Source organism: Platalea leucorodia (genome assembly GCF_965183815.1).
Source record: "Platalea leucorodia genome assembly, chromosome: 15".
In the NCBI taxonomy this organism is placed as follows: domain Eukaryota; kingdom Metazoa; phylum Chordata; class Aves; order Pelecaniformes; family Threskiornithidae; genus Platalea; species Platalea leucorodia.
The window spans coordinates 1,084,383-1,109,834 of NC_138837.1; the positions used below are offsets into that span (position 1 = coordinate 1,084,383).

General features: G+C 45.2%; 1 protein-coding gene across 7 annotated transcripts in view; it reads left to right on the forward strand.

Annotated features, from left to right (window-relative positions):
• Positions 1–25,452, forward strand: part of MAPKAP1 (MAPK associated protein 1) — a 108,390-nt gene that overhangs the window by 52,769 nt on the left and 30,169 nt on the right. For all 7 annotated transcript variants that reach the window (XM_082327755.1, XM_082327758.1, XM_082327757.1 and 4 more), the window contains exon 7: positions 7,657–7,766. In XM_082327755.1, coding sequence (XP_082183881.1) covers positions 7,657–7,766 — 110 coding nt within the window. The remainder of the gene's footprint in view (positions 1–7,656; positions 7,767–25,452) is intronic.

Sequence of the window (25,452 nt, forward strand, 5' to 3'; positions counted from 1 at the left end):
TGCTTGATGACTTTGTCTTTGCTTGTGAGTGAAAGATCTTTTAAACCATCAGAAGGCCTTAATTACTATAACAAAATACTAGTAGCATAAGCCACTTCTGACCCAGGAAAAGTATTTCATGTTTGGGTCTCTTGAAGTGAAAATGCTAAGAGGGTTTTCCTGGCTATTGGACATTTTTTTAATTTATAAAGGATTACTTACATTTCATAACCATACAGCTGCTTCAGGTTTTGAATAATCAGACATTTAAAAAAAAATCCAAGCTATTTAATTACATTTTTGTATTCTTTATTGCAGAGTGTGTTCCTTAGAGATGTTCTAAAGGGCCCTACTGCAAGAAATTTTCAGAAATCCCATGTGTATTTCCCAAAGGCGCATTCACTTCATTCCACTGTATTAGGTCATTGGAAAATAAAATATTCTGTCAACAGTATTTACCAATAAGTTATTCAAGGTAAACACCTTGAGCTGTGCTGAACTGGATGCAGCCGCGTGGCAGCTGACGCGAGGAGAAATGAAGCAGGCTTGCCAGCCCTGTGACAAGGCCCGGTTTTGGTTTGTGCAGGTCACAGTCACGCGGCTGAGCCAGGCAACTGACTTTTCCAGCTGTGGAACTGCAGAATATTTAGTTCCTTCCACCTGACTGAAGAACGCTGCATTTTCAGATAAATCCGAAAGAGGGAATCTCTCTTTCACCTGCACGCGTTTCTCTAGAGTCAATGCTATTGCCATGAATTTGATTTTTTTAATTTTATGATTCCATGATTGTTTTATCTTCAAGATAATCCTGCATTATCAGTATCCCCAGAAAACTTCCAGCAGGTATATAGAAAATTCTATTCTAATTCCATGCAATCAAAAAGGATCACGAGCGTTTATTGCAGGTAGACCAGTTAAGAAGCTTGTATCATTAGAAGATTCCAAACTGTTGATGATTTCTCATCTGGAAAAAGTCCCCATTCTTTCTCAACTGCCTCCTACCTAAATCCCCATCGCCTGTACTCAGTACTTAAATAGGGATTAGTATTTAAATGCAATGACCACATGAGGTCTCAGATTTTGGACGTTAGCTCGGAGGGGGTGGAACTGGTGTTCCCATGTGGAGCCCCGAGAGCTCAGCGGGATCCTGGCCCGGCCAGCAGTTCTCTGGCTGGTGCTTGTGGCGGGATTGAGGGCCGGCTGCAGATCCTGCAAAAGGAACCTGAAATCTTTTGCTTTAACATAATTTGCGCTCCTGGGAGGACCTTCCTTCTAACCTGGGAGGTCCTGCTGATGAGAAACAGGGCAACTGCATCATAAGAAGTAGTGTTTTTCTGAGAGGTTTTTTTCCCTGTGTCCACACGTTAACTTGAAATTACTTGTACTTCCTGGCTAAATAGTTATTTGTAAATAGTTAGATTTAAATTAGAATTTTTAATGTGTCCCCTAGAATAGAGAATTACTTGATCATTGCTTGATCAAAAGATTGTTACTACTGTAAGTTTAAATATGCACGCTGTCTTATTTTTGTAGGGATTTGCTGTAAATTCTGCATCTTCTTCCTTCCCTGTCATCCTACTAGTGCGTGTAATTGTGTTTTCGCATTTCGTATCTCTTTTTTTTTTTTTTTTCCCTCCTCATGCTGAAGTATTTCAGCTGCTGTTGTGTCAGGCTTGTGACTTGTAATGTTTATTAATACTGAATCACTTTTGAAAAAAGTTGATGCTTCTGAGAAGCTTCATGGTGAAGCATGGTGTTTTATTTCAGATCTCACCCGTCCTGCATATTGGATATGTTTTCAGATGTTGTGCAGTTACCGAGCTGACAGTTATGGAACCTCGCCGGGGAGCCCGTTTCAGCAGGACATGTTTGAGCAGAAACAGTTTGCAGAACTTCATACACTTAAACTCCTGCCAAGGCAAACTCTTAGCCACTTGAGTTAGTTATAAATACCCAGTGGCAGTGGTTGGAAGTAGCCCACAGTGCATTTTATATTCTGAGCTGAATGCGAATGTCTTTGTGGCTATATAGAGTAGTAAATAATTGAGTTTGATTAGGGAGAGGGACCTCATTATCCCCCCACCTGTGCCCAGCTGGTAGGGGAGGGTCGAAATGAAGCCATTAGCTGTCTCTCTTACTGGCATCTCAAAGAGCTCAAATACATCTGTGTCTTATTTTCTTTTCTGGCACAATCAGTCGAGCAAGCTAAGCAGGCATGACCGAATTTGGCAAGTTCCAAGGACTCTGGCAAAGTTACACAAGGAGAAGACGGAGGGCAGTCATTCTGGCTTCTAACTGCCCATTAGTCTAGCGAGTTATGTTTTTGGAAAATGTCTGTTGTGGAAAGGAGTACTTTGTCCAATGTCAAGCACGGCATTCGCAAACAGCCCGCTTTGATGTCGAGGACGATTTGTCAGGAGGAGGCAAACAAAGCACTGCATTCATGTAAATGCAGGCTTCTCGAGATGATGAAGTCATACCTGAAGGGCTCGGAACGAAGGGAGCTTAAAATAAATCTGTACTATCATTAGGGTTTTTTCCCTTGGAAATTTTATTATCACAACTTGACATACTGGATCTAATGGTGTTTCGAGGAGTTGTAGCTCAGCTGCCAGTTGGCACATAGATGAGATTTGGCATACAGTTCCTCTGCTCCATAGCACTTTTTTCTGTTTTGATATTATGTTTAAATTGCTTTGACTCTTATATATGTATTTTTCAAAGCAGCACCTCTGCTATACCTGATAGATAAGGTTTGAAACACCTTTAAAATATCAGGCTTTCATAGTACATTTACAAATTCAGTTCAAAGCTTTGAAATGTGTTTTTTACGTAGATTACAGAAGCACTCCCCAAAAGGCCTACTGTCAGTTTTTACATGGGTGTAGGTAATCTACAAAGTATATTTTAGAATATTCATAAAATGCAAATTTAAGAAAGTTAATGTAGGTACTGAAGTTAAGAAGGTAGGCTCCCAGGATAGTGCATAGGGAGGGGTAGGACTGCAAGAAAAGAGTCCGAGCAGGGGGCTGACTTGTTAGGTGTCTACCGATAGCTTATGGTAGAGGCAAGATATAGCAAATTAAACCGAGAGTGCGTAGGGTTATCCAAGGCTAACCTGAGATGCACAAAAGCGAGATCATTTAGGCTCACAATAAAAATTCTGGGAGTGCATCGAGTTATCCAAGGCTGATCTGAGATGCACAAAAATGCGATCATTTAGGCTCAGAATAAAAATTGTGGCTGGCATAGTTATTCTGGTTCGTATCACTGTGCACTTTATCTTAAAAATTACCCAGCTTAAGTAAAGTACATTGCGTCAACTGGGATTTTTAGTCTTAACTTTGACTTTGTGCTGATCAAGTGGAAATCGTTATTAGTCATTCACAGACACTCTCAACCATGCCAACCATTTTTTGCATCAAGCTCTAAGTGCTATACATTCTACTCCAGTATTTAAAAAAAAAATTTAAAAAAATTGGTTGAGATTGAAAAGGCAGCTTTTGGAAAAGTTTATTTCTCATTCAGAACAGAAGCCTTTTGTCCTTTAAACATTGGGATTTTATTTTGTCACACAAACGGAGCCGATGGAGAGGACGCTGCCCGTCTCCAGGCTGAGCACCTTCCCCCCCGGCAGCACCGCGGCGTCAGCCCGCCGAAGCTCTTGCCTCTTCTGTTGTTTTCTTTTTCCTCTTCTGAACCTTGCCACCCTGGCTCCAGCGCCGAGGCTGTAAAAGAAGATGGAAAGCCAAGTTACCGCAGAATGATCACTATCATTAACATTCACGGGTGGTTCACTTATCATTCCTGACTGCACAGACATGGCAGCCGTTATGAAACGTCCACAGGTGTAGCACGATGATACATATTACATTGTGCCACAATGGATTTATGTATTCTGTAACAAAAGAAAAGTGTAATGAAAAAATACAGAAGGTAATCCTTTATTCCTCCACTGCACAATTTATCAGTAATGCCTGTGGATGATAAGTGCCAGGGATTTCCTTTGCTTGATTTAACCTTGTCACCCAGGTATGTTTTTGCAAAATGACAGAAAATACAAGCTAAGGAATTTCTTTGGCTTCCAATTTGTAAGCAGCAGTTTTAATTGATTGAATAGCATCTGCTTGTCTGTCCCGTTTCCTAGTGCGTTGACTTAAAATAAAGGTATCGCACGTTAGCAGAGTAAGCTAAAACATGTAATTTATAATCGTAATTAAGGATAGGCTGGAATTAGGTTGAGTGAGGACAGTTCGTGCACATTATCAATGCGGAGCATAACTGGGAAGCTGGCAAGGTGAGGTGGGGTGTGCGTTTCTTCCAGAAGAGCCTCGCGGTGCTATTTTCACATGAAGGCGGGCTGCGGTAGATTGATGATGTTTGAGGCCATCCAGTGCGGAGGGTGGCTCCAAGGCTCCCTGCCTGTTTGAGAGCGCTCCAGCGCGCTGGGGGCGGCGCGGGGCTTCTCCTCCGCGGCACAGGGAATGTGCTCCGAGACGCTGGCCTGGCCCCAGGATGATGGCAGAATCTCTTTGGTCTGGGCTTAAATCCACTCTGGGCTCAGATTTGTGGGTTTACTGAGTGCTAAAATGTCGTTATTGAGGTTCTGTGGTGTATTGTTAGAGAAAAGCCGCGCTGCGCGCTCAGTGGGCTGGAGCGAAGGAAGGGCTTAGAACCGTGCGTCTGATCCGGGACGGGCGTTTCAGACCCTCTGGCTCTGTTCCAGAGCAAATATCCAAAAGTTTACAAATGCGGGCTGTGCTTTGCATTTCTCTGCTCTTGCCAAGGTCTCGCTTACTGGATAGCACACTAAATATAGTAAAACACAGAGGTTTTTCTTATTTTGCTTTGATCAGTAAAATAAACTTCTAAAGATTGTTCTGGGATGAGGTCCAGCTTCTGAGGCAAAGAATGGCTGTGGCTCAGGCATGAGTTAGTAATGGAGTGTCGGGAAAATTAGCCTGACAGTTCTCAGGCCAGCTGCTCAATAGAAAGGATCGACCAAGTCGGGATGGCCTCAGAGGCGGGCGGGATCAACAGCAGCATGTGCTTTTTAGCAGCTGAAGTGTCAGGAATCGAAAGACAATCTTCCGTTCTGGAGGCTCCGGGTGGGTGCTGGCGTGGGCAGCCCCGAGCCGGGTCAGCCGGGCGCGGGGGCCGCTGTGTGCTTCGTGCCCAGCGGGAAGCGGGGCTGATCCGCGGCGTAGGCTGCAGGCCCTGCTTTGTTTGTGGGAAAACACATTGGAAAAACACTTTGTACTAAAGGAAAAAAAAAAAATTGTGACTCCAGTCGTTTTGGCCATTGAAGGTTTTGGAAGACTTTCTTCACCTTTGCTGTTTTTTTTTTTCCTGCAGTATTTTAATTTGTTTCCTGTATTTTGGTTGCAGTTCTCTGGAAACCTTTCTGTACTGCAGAGCATTATATAAATTACCAGAAGGCGCCAGATGGCTTTTGAGTCGGTGTTCTGATGGTTGGGTCCAGTCTGCAAGGCTTTTCCTGTAGCGCTTCACTGACAAACACCGTGTCGTTTAAATAAAAGCGCAAAGGTAGTTTCCTGTTCGTAATTAAAACATCCGCTGCCTTTAGCTCAGCAGGTCGGTTCGGGCTGGAGCTGTGGTGGCTTTGGGAGGCGAGGTGAACAACCAGGAGGGTGCTGGGCAGAGCCAAGATGCTGTGCGGTGCCCGTGCAAGTTGCAGGGCTCCGTAGCAGCTTCAGGGAAGATTTGCTCATCAGTAAGGAGTTTAGGACGGTCTCTGCTCACTGCATGGCGTTAGTGATAACCCCTGAGTCCTTGGACTGTACCGCGGATGGCAGGCTCACCTCTGCAGACATGGATGGTACTCCCTCATGTGGAGCACTGGGCTCAGTTCTGCTCGTTCTGTGTTAAACACATGGCAGAAACAGAGAAGGAAAAAGTAGATGCATGAAAAGGTTGGGAATATTTGGTTTGAAGACGAGTAAGATAGAGTTATAAATAATAAATGGTCTAGAGAACATAAATTTGGGGCTTTTAGGCAGTTTCATTTTGCCAGGAACAAAGGGAATTGAGAATGAAATTCAGATGAGACTAACTCACAACTGATGGGAAGGAACCGCCGTTTTATACCAGGGACTCGTGGGGCCGTCTGCCGTGGGGAGAGGAGCCCGGGGGCGAGCTGCCCGGGGAGCCGGGGGATGCTCGGAAAACAGGCCCATCTGATCCGTGGCTTGCAGCGTAGCAGGCGTTTGTATTGTTTGTAAGGCATAAATGACCGCTCGCTGGGGATTTCTTGGCTGTCTCTTCAGCCCGTTCCAGCCGCTCCCGGCGGAGGCTGTTGAGTTGAAAAGCTCAGCCGGGGTAAATAAGGCGGCTCTGTGGTGTGAGCGGGGTGGAAGGGGAGAGTGTGTGCTTGCTGTTCTGACGGCTGCAAGGAGAGCGGGCGTGAGCGGCAGCACCGTAAGCTGGTGGCCAGTGTGGGCCCAGGCAGGGCGTTCGCTGGCCGCCGGGGCTGCGCTGCAGCCAGTGGCCAGGGGCGAGTGCTAATGTGGGGGGCTGGAAGGTGTCGTTCATTCAGCCGGGCTGTGTCACAGCCTGGGCTGGGGCTGCCGCCTCTGAAGCGATTGAACTCAAACTCGTATCCCCAGCGTTTGTGTCTTCAAGTGACGCGTAATACGGTCTTGTTTTTAGCGATGGGCTTGTGTTGCTTGGATTGCTTTTGGCTGCCAGTTGCTTTTAAAAATATTCCAGCTGTGATATTCATATAGAGCTCTACTCCCTGATTAAAATTCCTAGTTGCCAGATACAAAGCTCCTCCTCCTGTCTAAATAGCTTTGCAAAACAGTTTTTTTCCATGCAGCGCAAATCTCTCCCTGTGGGTGCCTAGCAGCTCTCACATTTCTGTGCTAACTGTCTGCAGTGACATCTACTGACACGAGCGGAGATTGACTGCAAGGTCTAAGGGGCAAAATTCCCTGATACATTAATCCAGTATCTCTTCTGTTATATTGTCATCTTCTCTGCTTCCCCAGTGATGCCACTCGCACCATTTGGCCGGCGTTATCTTCCCCACCCATCCGGGTGCTGGCTGCGGTGTTTGCCCCAGGGGTGGGCTCTCCTGCGGGCAAGGGCCAGGGCGGCACCCCGCTGTCGTGAACCCTTCTGTGAGGCTGCGTGTCGCGGGGGTCACAAAACCGTGTCCGAGGAAAGCACGTTCCATACGTTTGAAATAACGCCGTACGTTGCTAGTGCTGAAAAGCTGCTGTTATTTGAGCGTTGTTCTTCCACTGCTCCTCGGTGATTTGTTACGTGTGCCATCGGGACCTGTATGACAATGACATTGCAAACTGTTTCTCTTGTATGCGGTGGGAAACGCCTAGCAGATAGTTAATAATGAGTAGTTGAGGAGCTCCGCGGGTGCGTTTGCTCATTTTTCTGTTGTAATGATGAACACAAATTGATCAAAAATAAAGATAAATTAGGAAATTCCTTACACACCTTGAATCTCAACCCATTTTCTTCATTTTTGTCTCTGCCTTTCTAAGGGAGTTTGCTCCGTTTCTCCTTTTAACTTACTTTTACAGCACAACTTTGTTAATTGTTGTGCCTCACAAGTCCTTTGCTTGAAACTAATGAAAATTGCAGTGAGCTGCCTGCTGATGATTATTTTGTAAAAATGAATGTGCATCTGTCTTGCAGAAATGCTGCTCATGGATTCTCACTTATTCAGGTGGACAGTATGAAGGTCACCATGAAGGATATCTTACAAAAGGCCTTAAAGAGAAGGAAGGGATCACAGAGAGGCTCAGGTGGGTTATTTATCGTATTTTCTAGAGGGTAGGGTGTTTTTCCATGAGCATATTTTATATCTCTCTCTAACTGTTGTGAAAGACGCTCAGGTTTTTTCGGTGGGTATTGTGATTATCAGCACCACTCCAAAGCAGTTCTGCGCACAGGTTTGTGGTCTAGATACTGGCAAGACGCAGACAGCGGAGGAGCTGCATAATGTTTGCTGCAGAGCAGTATATCCATTGCTGCAAATATTTATTTATGATAACAAAGCCATTTGCATTCAAGTCCAGCTAGTGGTAATTGGAGATGAGGGGTGGAAGTACAGTAAGACCAGTCCTTGATAGAATTTGTATACTTTTAATTTCGGTAAGGAAATGATGCTTAGTATTACTTTAAATAATTTAAAGGATTCATGGTTACTTGTAGAGAAAAAGAAAAAATTACTTTCTGCAATGTTGTCAAAATAGTACTGTTATAGTTAAGACATATCAACATTTAAAAAAAAAGACAATTTACAGTACTTGCATTTATATTTTAGAGCAATGCTTTTCCAGGGTGTAAATGTGCATTCACATATATGTTAGTATATATATTTCAAAAGCATAAGGCTGAGAGATCCTTCCAGCAACAAGAAATAATTACTGTGAGAAATTGCACCGAGTCTTGTCACGCAACAAAGGAACTTTAATATAAACCTATCTATATACTAGGTAACGATAAGGATCTTGTCTTTGTAAATGAATGAAACCTCCTTATATACCCTTAGTTTTAACTCTGGGAAAAGAAAATAAACCCTGTTCTCTTTAGAAAAAGTAGTTCAGTGCAGTTTTTAAACGAGTGTATAATCTGTCATGGATTTAATTAGCTATCTTCAGATGAGAGCTGAAGTTTTAATAAAAGTTAGAAGAGATAACACAGTGAAGGACACGGATGAGCTGTCTCAAGGCCATATTCCAAGGGAACGATAAGAGCTGTAAAAAATGGCAGAGGAGAGCAATTGAATGAAGCAATGAAAATCTGATTCTCGTAAAAAAAAAAGGGGGGGGTGGGATGCTGGTAGGGGTGGTTGTAGATGAGACCCGCCAGCGTCTGCAGCAATTTGGCCGCTGGCCAGGAGTCATTGTTCACCCTCGGCTGTGGCGGCTCGGTCCAGATGTGCCAACTGCACGTTTCGGCTTTTGCCAGCTGACTGCGCCGTTTGATAACCAGCTCTCTGGATGCCCATCACTGGCCGCAGAGATAGAATTAAATGATGATGATCTTCCCACAAGTTGGGAGAGGAAACAATGCATATAAATCTTGATTTCATCTCAGCGTGAGAAGTCTTTATCCATCATCACTCATAATGAACAAGTCGTTAGCTGCGATGAATGGTGCTCTGGTTTTTTCAAACACCTCTTTTGTTCACTTTTTGGGTGACTTTTATTTATTTCCTGGGGTCAGATTTCTCTTCCCTGAAGGGAGGTGGCTAAAGGACTCACTTAGCTCAGTCTTTAAACTACTTTCCTCCTTCACGTAACAGATGTTTTACTCTTTGTCCATTTGAAATTTGTTTTTGCTTTTATTTTGTTACTTTTGCTCAGTAGTTTAGAAATGCAATGGGGCTGTCATTTATTCCTTCAGCTAATACATGCATTTCTACTGTCTGGGCACTCCTGCTCAGAAACCTTTGTTGTAACAGGGTATATAAGCACCTATGTATCATTTGGGTTTTTTTTAATTATGTAAGAAGTCATTTAAATTTACTTTTTATAAATTATCCATGTGACATCTCACCTCTTTGCGATATGACCATCATCCCTGCTGTGGATATAACCACAGCAGGAGTCATGACTAAAAACCTTTCGGTTACGTATAGGTATATTTACTTTTGAATGTGTAATTGGATTTCTTGAACTAGTCGGTGTTGCTTGCAGATGTCAGTTTAAGCCTGTGTATAGATACATCCAGAATTAGGACCTGCAGTTGTAAGCTTCAGGGTCTGGAGTCTCTGCGAGAAGAGTGATCACTCTAGGGAAAGGTTTCTGCTTGAATTCCTATATTATTGAATATCATAAATGAAACATGTTTTGTTTTATTTTTTTAAATGCTCGTGAGTGCTCATAATGCATTATTGAAATGGTCATGTAATACTGTCACATGGGTGAAGGGACTTCTCAGATTAGGTATTTACGTATTAAATTGGTAAATCACAAATTAAACTTTTTTATTAAAATTATCTTCCCTTACCCAAAACTTCCCTTATTCCCAATTACTCCCCTTATCCAAAACTGATTGATCCGCCAGCAGACTTTGCAGGGCAGGGGGGTTTTGGAGGTTCTTGCCTGTCATCTTTAAAACAGCAGAAATTGCAGCCGTCTGCACAGAGGGGTCCTCTTGCTTGCGCTGCCCTCTGCATCCCGAACAAGCTTTCGCCGTCCCCTTGCGCCGCGGGGAGCGGGGCCGGCTGGCGCGGCTGCCCGCGCTGAAGGACAGCGAGCGCTCGGTGCCACCGCAGCGGCACGGATAGGCTGGAGCGGGAGGAGGAAAAGATTTTGTCATCATTCTTCATCTGCCACCAGATCCTTCATATTTGGAGTGGATATGCCTCTTACTTTCCTTGGGAGATGCACAGATAAATGGAATTTAAGATCAGACTATTAGCACGGTACGGTCCTGTGCCGCTGCAGTTCAAGTCATTATTAAGCAGTGGATTAGGATGTCAAAAGTTCTGAATAAAGGATAAGACATAATTTAGGAAAAGCATTTCTTCTCATTCAGCAACGCTTCCTTTTAAGTTGATCTGATTTTGAAAAGTACTAACTAAAAATAGACTTAACATGTTTATTAAAAGCTTTTGTAATCATTTAATGAAACTGGAATGCCTGTGAACTTTTCTGCACATTTTCAATGTGCCTTCAGACCAGTCTTCACAGGACAAATTAATTTATTATGTTTACAGCTCATGCTGTTTTCAAGTACTTGTATAAGAAATTGCTTTCTAACCTATTTTCACCACTGACTCACATGACATTTTTCAAATTGCTCCTATGTTTGTAGGAAAATGCAAACCTTGGTTGGCTGTTTTGGGTGAGGAAAGAATTGAAGCATTTCTGTTGTGTAGTCAGGAAGGGGATGTCCCAGCATGACCCGGGCTAAAATACTAGACTCGTTTTCTCTAATTATTTTATTCAGGCAGTAATCTGCCACTTACAAGTAGGTTTTTCAACAAGCAGTTGAGTTGCAAGTTCCTGAAAATCTATAAGCCTCGGTCTCCTCTGTGAGCCGATGACCTTCTGAGCTTCTCTGGCTTTGACTTTGGTTTAAAAGTGCCGTTACCGTCCTTGCAGCTACCAGCCCTTGCCGACCTCCCGGGGCGCGAGGCTGACAGCGGCACAGAAAGTTTCCCTCGACGAAGGCTCGCGCAGTGCCCAGGTTTCCGCACGTTGTTTCAGCACATGCACCGGCGTTCCCGTGGCTGTAGTGTGAACTACACCTCTAAAAATAGTGATAATATCAATGTGTTCATCTCAAAATCCCATTTGTTGAAAAGACTAAAGCTGAATAAAGACTTTTAACGCTATTTAACTTCAACTTGTTGCAGGAAGGTGTAGGTCACTAGGAGATAGAAGTTGGGTACAACCTTTGTTTCGTAGTGGCATGAAAGGATTGGAAGCAATATTCTGATTGTGCCTACCTCTGTTTAGATATTCTGTTAGATAAAATTATTGCAAACTACTCAAACTATTTCACATTCCTTGCAGTTTTCCTTTCTTGGTGTCACAAGGCTTTTGCCTTAGAGGCATGAACTCCGACCATTTTTAAATAATAATTTTTGAGTCAAACAACAGGAAACGCGGGTGGTAAAATAGCCTGTATGTGTGACAGCCGAGGGAACCGTGGCCCTTGGGTCGTTTCATAGAGGACGTGGTTGTACTGGAGCGGTGCTTTGGAGCCCGGTGACCTGTCCCACAACAGGCAGCAGCAGGGGGCTAACGGGAATACTGTATCATCTCATGCCACGCGCCCCAGTAACCGACTGGAAGAAGTAGATGGGAATGGCTGCAAGGTAGGGAAAAGCCTGTAACAACCAGTCAGTGCTACGTACTGGAAAAGATAAATCTGCAGAGGAAATTGTTGAGGCAGATGTTTAATTAGTTGGAGTCAGGCTGGATAAATCAGGATAGGAACTGTCTATGCAGATATGCTGGTGTGTGTTCCTTTTCTCCGGGCTGGTTTCATTGTCTTTAAAAACTAACTGTTCTTTTTGCCTAGGAAAGAAGCAGCAAAAGCAGTCATATAACCTCTCTGTTATTGTAATGGATTCCCTTGTGTACAGTCATAAAATAGGAAATGTAATTGATGTTTTCTTATGGTAATGAAAAATAACTAAGTAGAATACTTTATCATCAATTTGTTTAACCTATTGCGTGCTCAGCAGCATGTATTGCACATGCATATTTTACGCGAGAGCTGGAAATAAAACACTCCTGGTTGTGGAATGAGCTCCCAGAGGAGACTGGTCTAATCCAGCGATGGACCACCTTGAGGGAGGCTCGGTGGCATCTCTCAGGCAAGAGTTTTCTTAAAATAGCCAGAACGGGGGAGAAGGAGGCTGAGGATGGGGTGATACCCTGACCACGGCGGGCCACAGCAGCGAGGAGGGGAAGCTGGGCGCTCCCTTCGGCGCTGCAGGGACCTTGCGGTGCCTGTCACGGTGGCCTGGGCCGTGCTGAGATGCTGGGTTAACGGCCCCGTAGAGAACCCCAATATCCATGGGTAGTTTAAGGATTGCTTTGTATGAACTTGCAACGTCTAGATCTCTCTGAGAACGTTTTTGAACATTGTGAGCACTCCAGCAGCTGATGGTTTAAATATAAAATTGGTCTGCAGTGTGGCAGATCTACAGAAAGGGAATCACATGCTTGAAATCATGAGCATAAGAACTTCTCGTTCTTCCTGAATTTATCAGTGAAAATGTCAGATATGGTGCTGTCTGGATCTTGGACGGATATAATAATGGAGTCTTGAAAAGCCTTTTTAGAAGGTGAGATTTGGGTGTTTTAGTACTTGGTATAATTCTGCTCCCCAGAAATCAGTAAGTCTTAACATTAACTTCTAAAAAGGGTAGATATTAGGCATGCTTTTAAAATCCCACCCTCCGGTTTTGCAGAGAAGGTTTCGTAGGTCATACGGATCATGTTGCATAACTGCAGAATACCGTTATCAATTAACTTGATTTGCTTTACTGCTGAATGATTTTCCTACGCAGTCAATCTGGTGTGTGTTTCTGCTGGTCTTACTTTAACCAATGCTTACGTGTTACCCAGTTAGCCTAGGAATTTAGGTTATGGCAGATGCACATTTTAAATCCCGCTTTTTAGGAAGGCTCTCAGTTGGACCAAGGGAAGCACAGTTCCTCCAAGATGAAATGCAGAGACCCTTATGTTCAGCTATCACAGCACAGCCAAGGCTGGGCCTGGCAGCGGCCCACAGTGCGCAGGAGACAAGTAGATCTTATCAGGCTTTTTATATCTGCACTAAAGCCCGCATTCAATATTTTCTATAAAATACGTTTGCGTGGCTTACAATTTCAAGAACATAAGAAGGATGATGACTTCATTCTTGATACCTTGTGTATCTTGATGCCATAGTGATTCTCAAATTAAATATGTGCAGGAACTATATGTACACTTGAAAGTGATCTTCCTCGCCTTTGAGCTGTCTCATTCCTTTGGCTCTTCAACAAATATATTCTCTGGGATGCCGGTTGCCTTTTCCTCCGGAGCTTGACTGAATGGGCTATAAATACTAATGTAAAGTAAATAAGAATGCAGAGAGAATGTGTACAGAGGCTTTGTTTTCAAACAAATTAAGCATTGATGTCAGTATATAAAAACTGAATGTTCTTAGAAGGAAACGAGAGACAAAACTAAACAACGCTAAATGTTGAAACGTTAGAATAATCCTGCCTGTTTCTGGTCCATGTCAGCCTCTCTTCATTTGAAATTTCTTGTGAACAGAGAAGCCTTGTCTGATTAATCTTGTCTGATTTTAAGTAGAAATTCTTTGCAGGGTGAACATGCTACTGATTATTATTTAATAGCTGCTTCAAACTGCAAACATCCCCGAACAAGAACTGCTCAATCCTTTTAAGAACAAAATGCTATACAAGTTTAATTGTTATAAACAATACCTTCTGCCAACATTTCACAGACATGACCTGTATTTTCCGTAGGTTAGAGTGGGAGTTATTAACTTAGTATTCTGTTCAGTTTGGAGAAAGACTAATACTTTTTCTATAAATGAAAACAGCTGCTTTACAATAACATTCAAGTCCCTAACAGCTGTCAACTAGTGCTTTTTGCATTCTTTAAAATGTGTAAAGTGACCGAAAATAGTCGAAAATAATCTTGCTAGTCTGGCTAAGTGTATTATCTCACTGCCACAGGAAGCGGAATAATAAGGAAAGAGAAAAATTCGAGAAACAGGGATAGGACATGAAAATAAAAGTCTCCATATCGTATTTTAGTCTCTGCAACAGAATCAAAGGAATTATAGCTGCAAAGGCCAGTTAAAATAATCTGTTCCATCACCAGGTAACTCAGAGCGCAATCTCTTACAGAACCATGCTTTGGAACGGTTTGTTATTCCTGTGTTTCAGATTTGTTCGCACAAAGCTGTTCAGTTATCCTTCAGAACTTGGAGAGCAGAAGCTCAGAATAAAGGGCGCTGCATGAGGCTCATCCTCCATTCGGAAAGCAACTCGGGAAGAGAGATCTGAGTTTTGTTTGAAAACTCACTTTCTAACATCTCAGTCTCAGCACCACTTTTAATGACAAATTTCTTGTCTTAAACACGCTTCTGAAACTGTTTGTAAACACATTTTATTCAAAACTTACAGGGGACATAAGCGAAAATGGCAATGCAAAGACACTGTTTGTGGGAAAAAACACTTATTGTCAAGCACCTCGCCAGGCCCAAGGGAAATCGCGCTGAAGGTTTTCGTTTAAACCTGTCCCACGATTTTCCTATTCCTGGAGTATCTCAGCAGTTGTGTTTGTAAATCCTCACTCTCGATGGTGTGGTGCCGTGTTTGATTTGTCTTGCTCCTGCCTCCCGCAGATGCTAAGGAGACCTGGCGTTCCCAAAGCGCCAGGAAGGGGCACGACAGCTCCGAGTCCCCGTGGCCGGAGAGGGAGGCGAGCGGCTCGGGGCGGCAGCGCTGGAGCGCAGTGGGGGCTGCAGGCAGGGGAGGCTGGCAGTGAAGCTGGAGCCGTTTATAACACGCAGGTTTGCTCCCTCCGTGGAGCAGGTCGTCTTCAGTTGTGAAGGCAAATAGATTTCTGTGGGGTCCTCAGCGAATCCGGTACCTAGAGCGAGCGCCCGGAGTCTCTTGCACGTGCAGAACGGCTCCCCTGAAACTACGCCTTAGACTCCAAACCCAGAATCTGCTTCCTATTACGTACACTTCTCCGTTTTCATTTCTAAATTACTGAAAATTAGGTCTTTAAAGAAGTGTAACACTGTGACTTTTAAAAATATCCCTAACGATCCCCAAAACAGAATACAACTCTTGTAAGTTCCTGAATAGATTGAACTCATTGGACGCGTATGTGTTGGTTGCCTTGAGATTGCTGTTGGCGTTAGTGAAACATTTGCTTGTTTTTCTCCATCAGTAAATGTTTTTCTTTCATCAGAGGACTGAGACTCTGGTGCCCGGCTGGAGGGAGTTCCTAAGGGACCTTGCTGTGAGCCCGTGCTCTCAGCGGGAGCGGAGTGTGCTGGGGGGCCCATCTCCGCGCCCCCAGGACCCTGCCTGGCTCAGGGCAGGGCGTCCCTGTCCCCCGGGCACCCGGAGCTGCAGCCGCCCTTTGGAGCAGGGGTGGTGGCTCTCCTTTCCGAGGGGGTGGCTGCGTGCGGCAGGAGAAGACAAAGTATGGGGAAAAGTGCTAATTCTGAGCACCTTTCGGATGGCGCCTGTTCTCCCAGTTCACGGTGGGGGTTACTGGGGTGTTGGAAAGCGCGGGAGAGGAGGAGCTAACGGGCTGTAGGTGTTCGGGCCAGGAAAGAACCACCGAAGCCCTTCCTGCCGCAGGCCAGCGTCCCGCACGGCTGGCTGGCGCGGCTGGCAACGGAGCATCCCGCTCCTCGGCTGCTGGGGCTGCTGGAGGAGCTGTAGGTCTGGCTTGGGTTTTGCTTCCTCTTCCCCGCCTTGTAGACGGGGCAATGGGACAAAAAGAAATGGCTGGAAAGGGGGGAGGGGTGTGTTTTTATTGCATATATATATGTATTTATTTGTATATATAAAGGAGGAGAATTGGGAAGATAAAGGAAACTATGTAAAACCACAGCCCTGTGATTAAAGCATTTTTAAGAGATGAGCCACAATTAGAATAAACTGTCGTTAAAGTTTGATGCTGTCATTGAATGATGGTAACTGAGGAGTTTAAATTTAAAAGTAAATATGTTAGAGTAGGCGATGCGTATGTTTGCTCTGACTCTTAGAGATGGAAGCCCCAGCATCTGTGACAGTGAAAAGCCAATTAATTTGTATTTCCTCGTGTTTACATGCGTGCTTTTCTGCTTAATGGTAGTTTTGAATTTCTCTGGCTTTCAGCGATTATGGCATCCCTGCAGAGTCTTGTGCCCCCAGTTATGAATGGCTTTACCTGGAAATACTTCAGAAATCCTGGTTTTCCTTGCATTAAGCTGTTTATATTAGCAGGATTTAAATTAAAAAGAACATAACTATTTGTAGATCCTTGGTCAAGATTCCTGCTTGCTGCCCCCCTTTCACCAAAGAGGCAATGCAGGAAAAAAGGTGAGTGAAACGTGTAGCCCCAGTTGTCCCAGCTTTCTCCCCGTTCCGCCGGTCCCGTGCAGCAGCGGGAAGGAGCCGGCGTCCTCGCTCCCGCCGGGCTGCGCCGTTCCTTACCCCTCCTGCGCAGCACCCTCCGCCCCGCGTTCCCGGGGTTGCGTTCGGGTCTGGCGCTTGCTCTCTGCCACCGTGTGTGTTAGGGAGAGAGGAAGGATTGCTCGCTGCTTGGTTTCGTATCAGATTTTCCTGGGCAGGATTGGTGGTGTGCAGGGTGAGCCCCTCTGTGTGGAGAGGCCGTGACAGAGGCTGCTTGAAATGATTTCCTTCTGCCTACAAACTCCATCTCTGTTTTGCGGCGGTAATAATTTATTTCAGCCAGCCCCTTCTCACCAGCCTGCTGATGCTGAGCAGACGCTGACGTGACGGGGGGACGGGGCTGTTGGCGTACGTGGAACACCTCGTTGGGAATAAAGTTTGTGAATAGTTTGTCAGAACTGAAATAGCTCGTTAGTCCTGTGCCTTTGGGCCGATGGGATTCTGGACATCAGCCTGAATGGTTGAGGAAAATTTTTCATGTCTGGCCTCTGAAATGAAAGTGAAATATTGAACTGAGTGTATTTTAGAGCTGTTGGTATTGAAATCATACATTTATTGGTTCTTCTGGATTGGTAATAAAGCTGTAATTTATGTGACATTTTGAATTCCACAGTTCAGTGTTTGGATGACAGAGACTTTTTTGTTTATTTTGTCCACTCTGATGAAAGAAGGTACAACCGATACACCAGGTACCTTCACGGGGCCGTCTCCTTCCAGCTAGTTTTCTGTGAAGCCTGACATCCACCCGCGGGGGGTTGCGGTGCCCCGTGCTGCAGTGCTGCTGCTTGTCCGTCTGTAGCCGGGGCAGAGCACCGTTCCCCTTTGCGACCCGGGTCGGTGCGGCAGAGACCCCGCGTTGCTCCGCGTCAGGCATGACGCGCGGGAGGGTGGCGGTGCCCTCTCAGGGCGCGGGCCCTAAGCGTGCTGCCCTGCCGGCCCACGCGCAGCTGCTGGCCCCGACACCCTCTCTTAAATTGTGATTAAAAAAAAATCCGTATATTGTATTTCTGTTCCAGGTACGTTACACTGTAGATCAAACACGATGATTTCTTTCTCCTTTCGGCTTCATTTAGAGCTATATCTTGCTAATGCAAAAAGAATAAAACTCTCTAGTAGCAATTAAATAAAGCACTTTTGTTAATATTCTGCAAAGTGGTTTGCTGCTAGTTATGCTGCATGTTTTCTTTTCTACAAAAAAGCAATACATAAATGAAGCGTTTGTTTCTTTTTAAGGGGCTTTTGACTAAATTCTTTAATTTCACTGGCTGTCAAGGTAGTGTTAAGTAAAATGGGTTTGAACTGCTGTAGTTTTTGTGTATTGGACTAGATGTCAGAAACCTTTGCCATCACTGGAAATTCTGTCACTCTGGATTTACTATCTGTTTCCCACAGCTGAATTCTTAAGCAGTGTGATTTAACACCTTGGCTCTCCATCAGCCGGTCCTGGCATTTATTTGAATGCATTACACCACTGGTTTCCATAAACTATTTTACAATTGTTTCATATAAATGACTGTTTATTTCTACAAAAACCATCTGTATTTCTGCGGAGAGCAGCAGATATCTGTATGTAAAATTCAGTAATGTCACAACAGTGCAAGTTAAGAAAAAACAGATTGGACTAAAAAAAAAAAAGTCTCAAGCTTGTGCCTGATGTTAAAAGTTTGTTTTCACTATTAAAATATCTTTATTTATTAACCAGTATTTGCATTTGTAATGATAAAATCTTTATTCTACTTCAGAGGTGTGGAGGGGCTTTGGGGATTTTTAACAGATAAACAGATTTAAGATGTCCTCATAGCAGTAGGATTTGAGATGTAAACATTCTGGCTTTACAGCTATTTCCTCTCAAACTGTTTACATATTTTCTGTTGTTTTATTGTCATTGCCAAGCACACAATGGAATCCTTGCCCCTTCTGTCATGGTGTAAGAAAAACCCTGCAGAAGGAGGCCTGAGACCTCTCTCCGCTCCCGGTCTCTGTGCTCGCCGCAGTGTATCGATCTCTCTCCTTCTTCAGTCCTCTTTTGTTCGGAATCCTTGCCCAGTATTCATCGCCTGGCCCAGGGTCGGCGCCCGGCGTCGACGGGAAGGCTGGTCCTCAGCCCTGCCTCTCCCGGGGCGGACCGGGCCCCCGGGAGCACCTCCCGAGGACGATGCGGTGCCTCGGTTCGCGTGCTCCCAGCCAGCACCCACGGAGCATCCACGCTGAGCTATTTTAATTCTTCCATATGCTGCCCATGTGCTGGCAGAGGGAAAGCTGGAATCCAGTAGTCTTACACTTAGCGCGACTGATACTTTCTGACAGACTATTTGAAATGATAGAAATACATAAACCTCCTCTTTTTTATGACCTTGTAATAGCTGCAACATATTTCCAGCAAATATTTTCTATAGCAATAATAAAAAAGTGATAACAAAAAAATAAATATAAATATAGTTTAAACTCAAAAGAAATCACACTTTCAAAACCTAGGGTTGGAGCAGTGAAGCAATAAATCATGTATCCTTGTGAAAGGAGAAACTTGAAATAGGAAAGTACCGCAGACATCAACATTAAATGTTTATCAACTATTTTCTTTTGATTGCTTTCCTGTCTTACTTCTGTACGCGGACAGAGCCTGAAACATAGCTCATGCTCACTTTTGCTTATTCGCTCTCTGCCTGGCATCTACCGCCTTGGCTATTAGGCGACGACTGCCTAACTGTCTTTACGTTTCTGATTTTTCATGTGTTATTTTGGAATTACAGCCGTACACACAGGAGCGCTCGAGGTCCCGCGTGCCCGGCAGTGCTGCGGCGACAGCGCGCTCCCACGCTTTCCTCCCAGTGAGCGCGAGTTGGCGTGACGCGTCCGCCGCCGCCGCGCCTGCGCTGCTCGTCCCGTGCAGCAGCGCCGGCCCTCGCGCGAGTGCCGCCCGGGCTGCGGGAGCGGCGGGCGAGGGAGAGCGACGGGGACGGGGGCTGGCTGTACAGAGGCATGGAAATCCTCCTACAGCACCGTATAAACTTCTGCAGTTGTTTTGGGTGACGGGCCAAAATATCACGCTGTTCATCACCACGGGCGTTCAGGTGGTCTCAGCTCCTGGCATAGCGCTTGCTGGCTCGCTGGGACAGGTCTTCACCTGCTGTAAAAGCAGACGAGTTTTACTGTTCTGCTGAAATGGAGCGGGGTGCGGACCCCTTTCCGCCGCAGGCCTCAGCAGGTCTTGCGCTGGGAGGCCGAAGGTGTTCTCGCGCCAGAGCCTTTCTGTAGAGAGTCGTCTGAGGAGCTGTGCCACTAATCCACGAACAGTAACAAGCCACCATGAGCAGGCAGTAGTCACTGAGAGCTTTGGTAGAGGTCGGATAGGAAGATGCTGTACTGCTAAATCTGATGTATGATATGGCCCTCGTATCTGCTGCTCTCTCGGGTGTGGACGGTGGCAAGTGTTTGTTGAAGGAGTTCAAGGAGAGACCCGTGTACCTTGGCTTCCTTACCGGGCAAACTGCAGAATCGTCAAATGGAACTGTAGCAAAGAGCAGAATTAATAGATGACATGCGGGCAAATGCAATATACTGAGGGAGAAAATCGGCACGGCTTTTGTAGAGCAGGTTGTGCCGGTGAGCAGTCTTTGAGGAAGCCGGAGACCATCTGAATAAGGATGATGTGTTTTATATAGCATGCTTAGATTTCCAAAAAAGATTTGACAAAGGCTCATAAAGCAATTAAGCTGTCACAGGATGAGAAGGAGGATCCTCACATGGATTAATAATTGATTAAAAGACAGGAAACAAAGAATAGGAATAATGGCCCTCCGTTATTAGTAACTAGGTTACTGGTGGAGTTCCAGTGGAACTGGTAGAACCTGCATTGTTCCGTTAATGTGGGGCATGGAAAAGGATGTGAATGCTGATGTGACAAAATGCGCTGTTGATACAAAAGAAGTAAGAATAGTGCAAATAAAAGCTGTCTGTGAAGCACTGCAGAGGTATCTCACAATGCTGAGTGACAGGACAATAAAATGGGAGAGGGAATTCAGTGTCAATGAGTGCAAAATAATATACATGGTGAAAAGCAACCCTAACTATATGTATACAATGATGGGCTCTAATTACCTTCCATCAGTCAAGAAAAGTATCCCGGAGTCGTCATGGGTAGTTCTCTGAACATTTCAGCTCGGTGCTTAGGAGCAGTCAGAAAGACAGATTGAACATCAGAAATCAGGAAAGGAGTAGAGAACAAAACAGAAAGCATTACTATGCCGGTCCATAAATCATGATGCGCCCACATCTTAATTGTTATGTTTTATCTCAAAAAGGATAATATAGAAGTAAAAAGATGCAGAAATGGATGAGTGCAAGAACGGATCAGAGGTGTGAAATGCGGAGTAGAGAAGATCTTTTCTAGTTTGGAAAAGACAGGAGAGGTCTGCGAAGTGCGTGTGGCAGAGGCGGTAAATTGGGAGGGTTTTACCACGCAAGACAAGAACTGCCTGCCCCAAAAGCGGTGAATTGGCAGTGGCTTTTTGAAACAAAAGGGAATACTTTTTCTCACACAGTGCAGTAAATTCTGGAAGTCAGTGTTATGGAAATCAGAAATTCAGAGATATTTTGAACAAATGCGTGGACCATAAAGGGAGCAGAAGCAGCTGACAAAGAGCATAGCTGGAACTGGGGCTCTTGTGAGAATTATAGGAGCTCTTGAGAGGGAGGCAAAGATAAGGGATAAATAGGACATAGCGATGTCGTCTGTTGCAGAGACTAACACTAAAATATAGGTTCCGTTCTAAACCATTTGGGGTTTTTTGTTTATACTGGTTTTTTAGTTTAGGTTTGACAACTCCACAAACATTAAATTTTGAGGTAAGTCTTTCTGTAATCCGCATTTTACCCTATTAACTATTTGGGGTTTTGTTTAAAGCCTCATTCTCTTTTTAAGTGTTAGTGTTTGTTTATTGTGCAGATTCACCCCCTGACCGAGGTATTCTTCATTGCTATTGAAAGTTAATGGGGGAAAAATTGCATTCCAAACATTTGAACCTGTAGTAGTCATGGCTGAACTTAGTTGATCTCTGGTGATCGGTTCAATTTAGTTACGATTTTTAGCCATTAGGCTGGGGCTGAATGATGGTGATTTGGTTGAGGCCAAATGTCTGTAGAAAATTGGCTGTTTGATAAGAGCCCTGTTATCAGAGGGGGATACTTTCTCATTTACATTTAGATGAGTATTGATTATTTATTTACTCAGAGAAGTGAGATTCGTTCCCAATCTTATCTCTCTCGTCTCTGCTTGTCAGCAGAAAGAGAGATAGAGCTCCTGACATCAGCCCAAGATAACAGCACTTTGTAGTGAAGATAAAAGTTGGAATGGGCCTTTTTCTAGTCTTGACTGAAAGGATAAGTTTTAAAAATTAGAACTGATGGGTCATGCTTTCAAAACCCCATTCTGAAGGCTTTGCAGCTTAAATGGCAACAGAATTGGTTTGTTGTTATGCGGATGGCCATTCGCCTTCTGTAAGAGAGCTGCTTAATTTGATTATGCGGTGGGATCCTTCCTGGGGCACCCTTGTATTGTGCCATAGGGCGGCTGTGGGTGTAGGACTGGGGGCTGTTTCCTTGTTGTTATTAATTCCTGATAAACCTTTCTCTGTTTAAGGGGGTATCTTGAAATAACGAAGTACAATGGATATCTGTAGGCTGAAGCCGTGGTGTGGATGGTTAAATGGGGATTTTAGCGGAAGGGACGTGTGTTACGGAGGACCAGCTCCGCAGGTGAGGGGTGTGAGCGCGGCCCTGGGAGCGAGCAGCTCCGTCTGTCGACGTTAGCCCTGTTCCTCCGCAGGTGCTGGTCTGTCGCTACACCAAAACCAGTCGAGAAGGGGAAAATTGCTGTTGCCAGTAGTATTGGCTGTGTGTGGTTTAGGCACTCGCTCCTGCATGCGGGGACGCTTTACCAGGAGCGTGGCCCAAGAATGGGGAAGACCCCATGCCTCAGGCCACCAGATCTGGCGGAGAAGGGGCCCGGCTCTCCCACCCTCCCGGGGAGGCCGGGGTGCCTCTGGGGCCCCGAACAAACCTCTGCTGGTTTTTGAACAAAAAGAGTTCTCTTGAAGGTACAGCCACTTCTCTTTCACCGTTCTGTGGCTCGTTTCAGACTGCTGCCTTGGTTCCCTCCTTCCTCTCCAGACACACGAACGCTTTTTTCTCCAGCCCTGCTTGCTTTAACCCAGCAACGGTTTCTCGCTCTCCAAGAATTTGTGACAAAATTACAGAACTAGAAGAGGGGTTTGTATTCATTGGCTTTGTCTTCTGCGTATTTTGCCCTGGCAACTTCCATTTGAACGTACTTGCTCCCAGCTTGGTGGTGGAACATAATACGCGTGGTTTACTCTCCGCCTTGCTCCAGCGAGCAGCGCCATGCGAGAGCCCCGGGCTGCAGCCCCCGGGCGCGGGACGTGCCGGAGCAGCGGGCCCTGCGTCAGCGGGGGAGCTCTGCTGGGTCGCGGGCCAGGACCGCTACGTGCCAGGGTTTTAAAGGTTTATTTTACAACTGCGCAGAGCGTTTGCATCAGATTACAGAAATCCATAAAATCCAGCTTTGGTATTACCACTTGAAATTTTGTTGAAATTCCCAGAGCAGTATTCTGTTAGGAGACCATTAAATTACCTAATATTTCTACTACAATGACATCATTTGAACTTGTGAGAGAAGTCTGGTAGTAAAACTCCTCCGCAGAATCAGCCTAACATTTTTCATCTGTTGTGAAGCAGAGGTCGTGTAAATGTGTAAAGATATTTAAAATATATTATTTAAGAGTAGATAGTCTCTAAAAATCCATTTACACGTTTTTATGAATTTCTTAGTATTTTCTGTTTTAAAGGAGTTACTCATATGGAAGGTTGCCTTGGTTTCCGACCTGTAGCTCTATTTCATTGCTTTGTTAGCAGACAGTCATGACACAAACTGGAGAAAATAATTTACCTGATCACAGGATTCTCAAGTTGCTGCAGATAAAAATCCTCCTTTGACATTGGCGTGGCGGTGCTGAAGGTTGCGATCACCGATGGCTCTCCGCAGCGTGGCGGGAAGCTCGTGCAGCAGCGTGGGGATTGTTTCCGAGATGGGTGATGTTCTTTTGAGTGGATCCAGCTGGTGGAATGGGATCCACGCAGGGGCGGGTAAACCACTGCCAAGCTCCTCCTTTTAACCTTGGCCCCTTGTCGCTGTGTGCATATGATTCTCTGCTGATTTTAAGGCTTTGGTAGCATTGCTGTCTGTCCTTTTGCCCCATCCCACCGTCTCAGCAGCACAGGGGCGAGTCCATCCCTCTGTGCTGGAGAGCGCAGCCTGTGGTTCAGTGCCAGGCCCCTGCTGCAGCTCTCGCGCAGCACTGAGCGTATGAAAGAAAATGGTATGAACAGAAATTATTTAGCGGTGAAGATATAATACCTCAAAATGTGTTTTATGGAATAGACCTGCTTGGCTCATCGCACACATGTTCTGGGTGCGTCCACCCGAGAGGGCACCCGTGGAGGTGCCAGGCGAGGCTGGGCGGGAGCGGAGCCACGCTCAGGGAGGCCTGCCCCGCCGTTAATGGCTCCAAGAGGGGCTAACTTCACTGCTTCCTCTGCTCTGACTTTGAATGTTTTTGGGGTGGGAGTGGGAGAGAGGCTGTAATGAGGAACCAGGGAGCTGGGACACAGCGATGGGCGCTGGCGTCAGCAGACCCCGGTCCCGGTGATCGTGGGCTGTGGCGCCGGTGGAGGCACGAGGCTCCGTCGGTGGCAGGAGCGCGTGGAGTTTGGGATTTGGTACCAGGTACCAAGGACACAGGCGTTCAGATGGGAACCAGCGGTTCTGCTGGCTGTCGTTCAGCCTTTGGCTGTGGTTTGGGAACCTCTGGAAGGCGCTTCTTACAAACGGACAAAGCAAGCAGGTTTTGCTGTCGCTGATTCTGGTTTTAAACCTACACCAGTTTTTAAATACAAATTGATTTACCACTTTGATATTTGTTTCAATTCAGTGTATTTTGCTTCTGCCTAACAAGCCAGGCCTCTGTTTATTTAATTTATTTTAGATTTTTAATCACATTTCCAGGAGCTGGGAGAGGAGAAATGATGGTGCTGTATATATTTGCCTTTCTGCTGTTTGCGCTGGTATGAGACGTCTTTGCTGTTTCTTGAGCGCAGTTTGTTCTGTAAATGCTGCGACCAGCTGCACGTGCGGCTGCTGGTCGCGCTGGGCACGGAGGGAGCAGTTGTGCTTTCCTCCTGTGGCCTGCAAATAGCCTGGCTCTGTCTCTGCTCTGAGAGTCACCGGGAACGAGGGGGCTCCGTTTTACGGAGAAATAATGTTCCACTTTGGGAGCAGAACGCGCTTGGGCCGTGCAGCGAGCGCTTCACATGGCTTCTGGGGAGATGAAATGAGAAGCCGTAATTGAAATTCTGCTGTAGTAAATTTAAAATTAATTGGCTAACAAATTCCATTTCTTAGGCATGCCATCTGAGGCTAAAATACTTAATTTTTTTATATGTTTTAAATATTTCATCATATACTATCATAATTCAAAGTCAGGAAACATTCAGAAATACTTTAAGTACTGATAAAGAGGGAATAGATTTCGTTATTTCAGTTCTAGGATTTTTTGTTACATTAAGACCTGGTTAAAGGTGCTTTGCATCACTTAAATTTTTTTTTAAGTATCTGTTTAGCGTTATTTTACTGGATTATAGAGAAATTAAGCAGCTGAGAACTTCATGTGAGCAGGAGGGGAGATCGGCCCTGCGCTGCGTGGGGGTGCAGCGAGGACGGGAGCGCGTCTGCC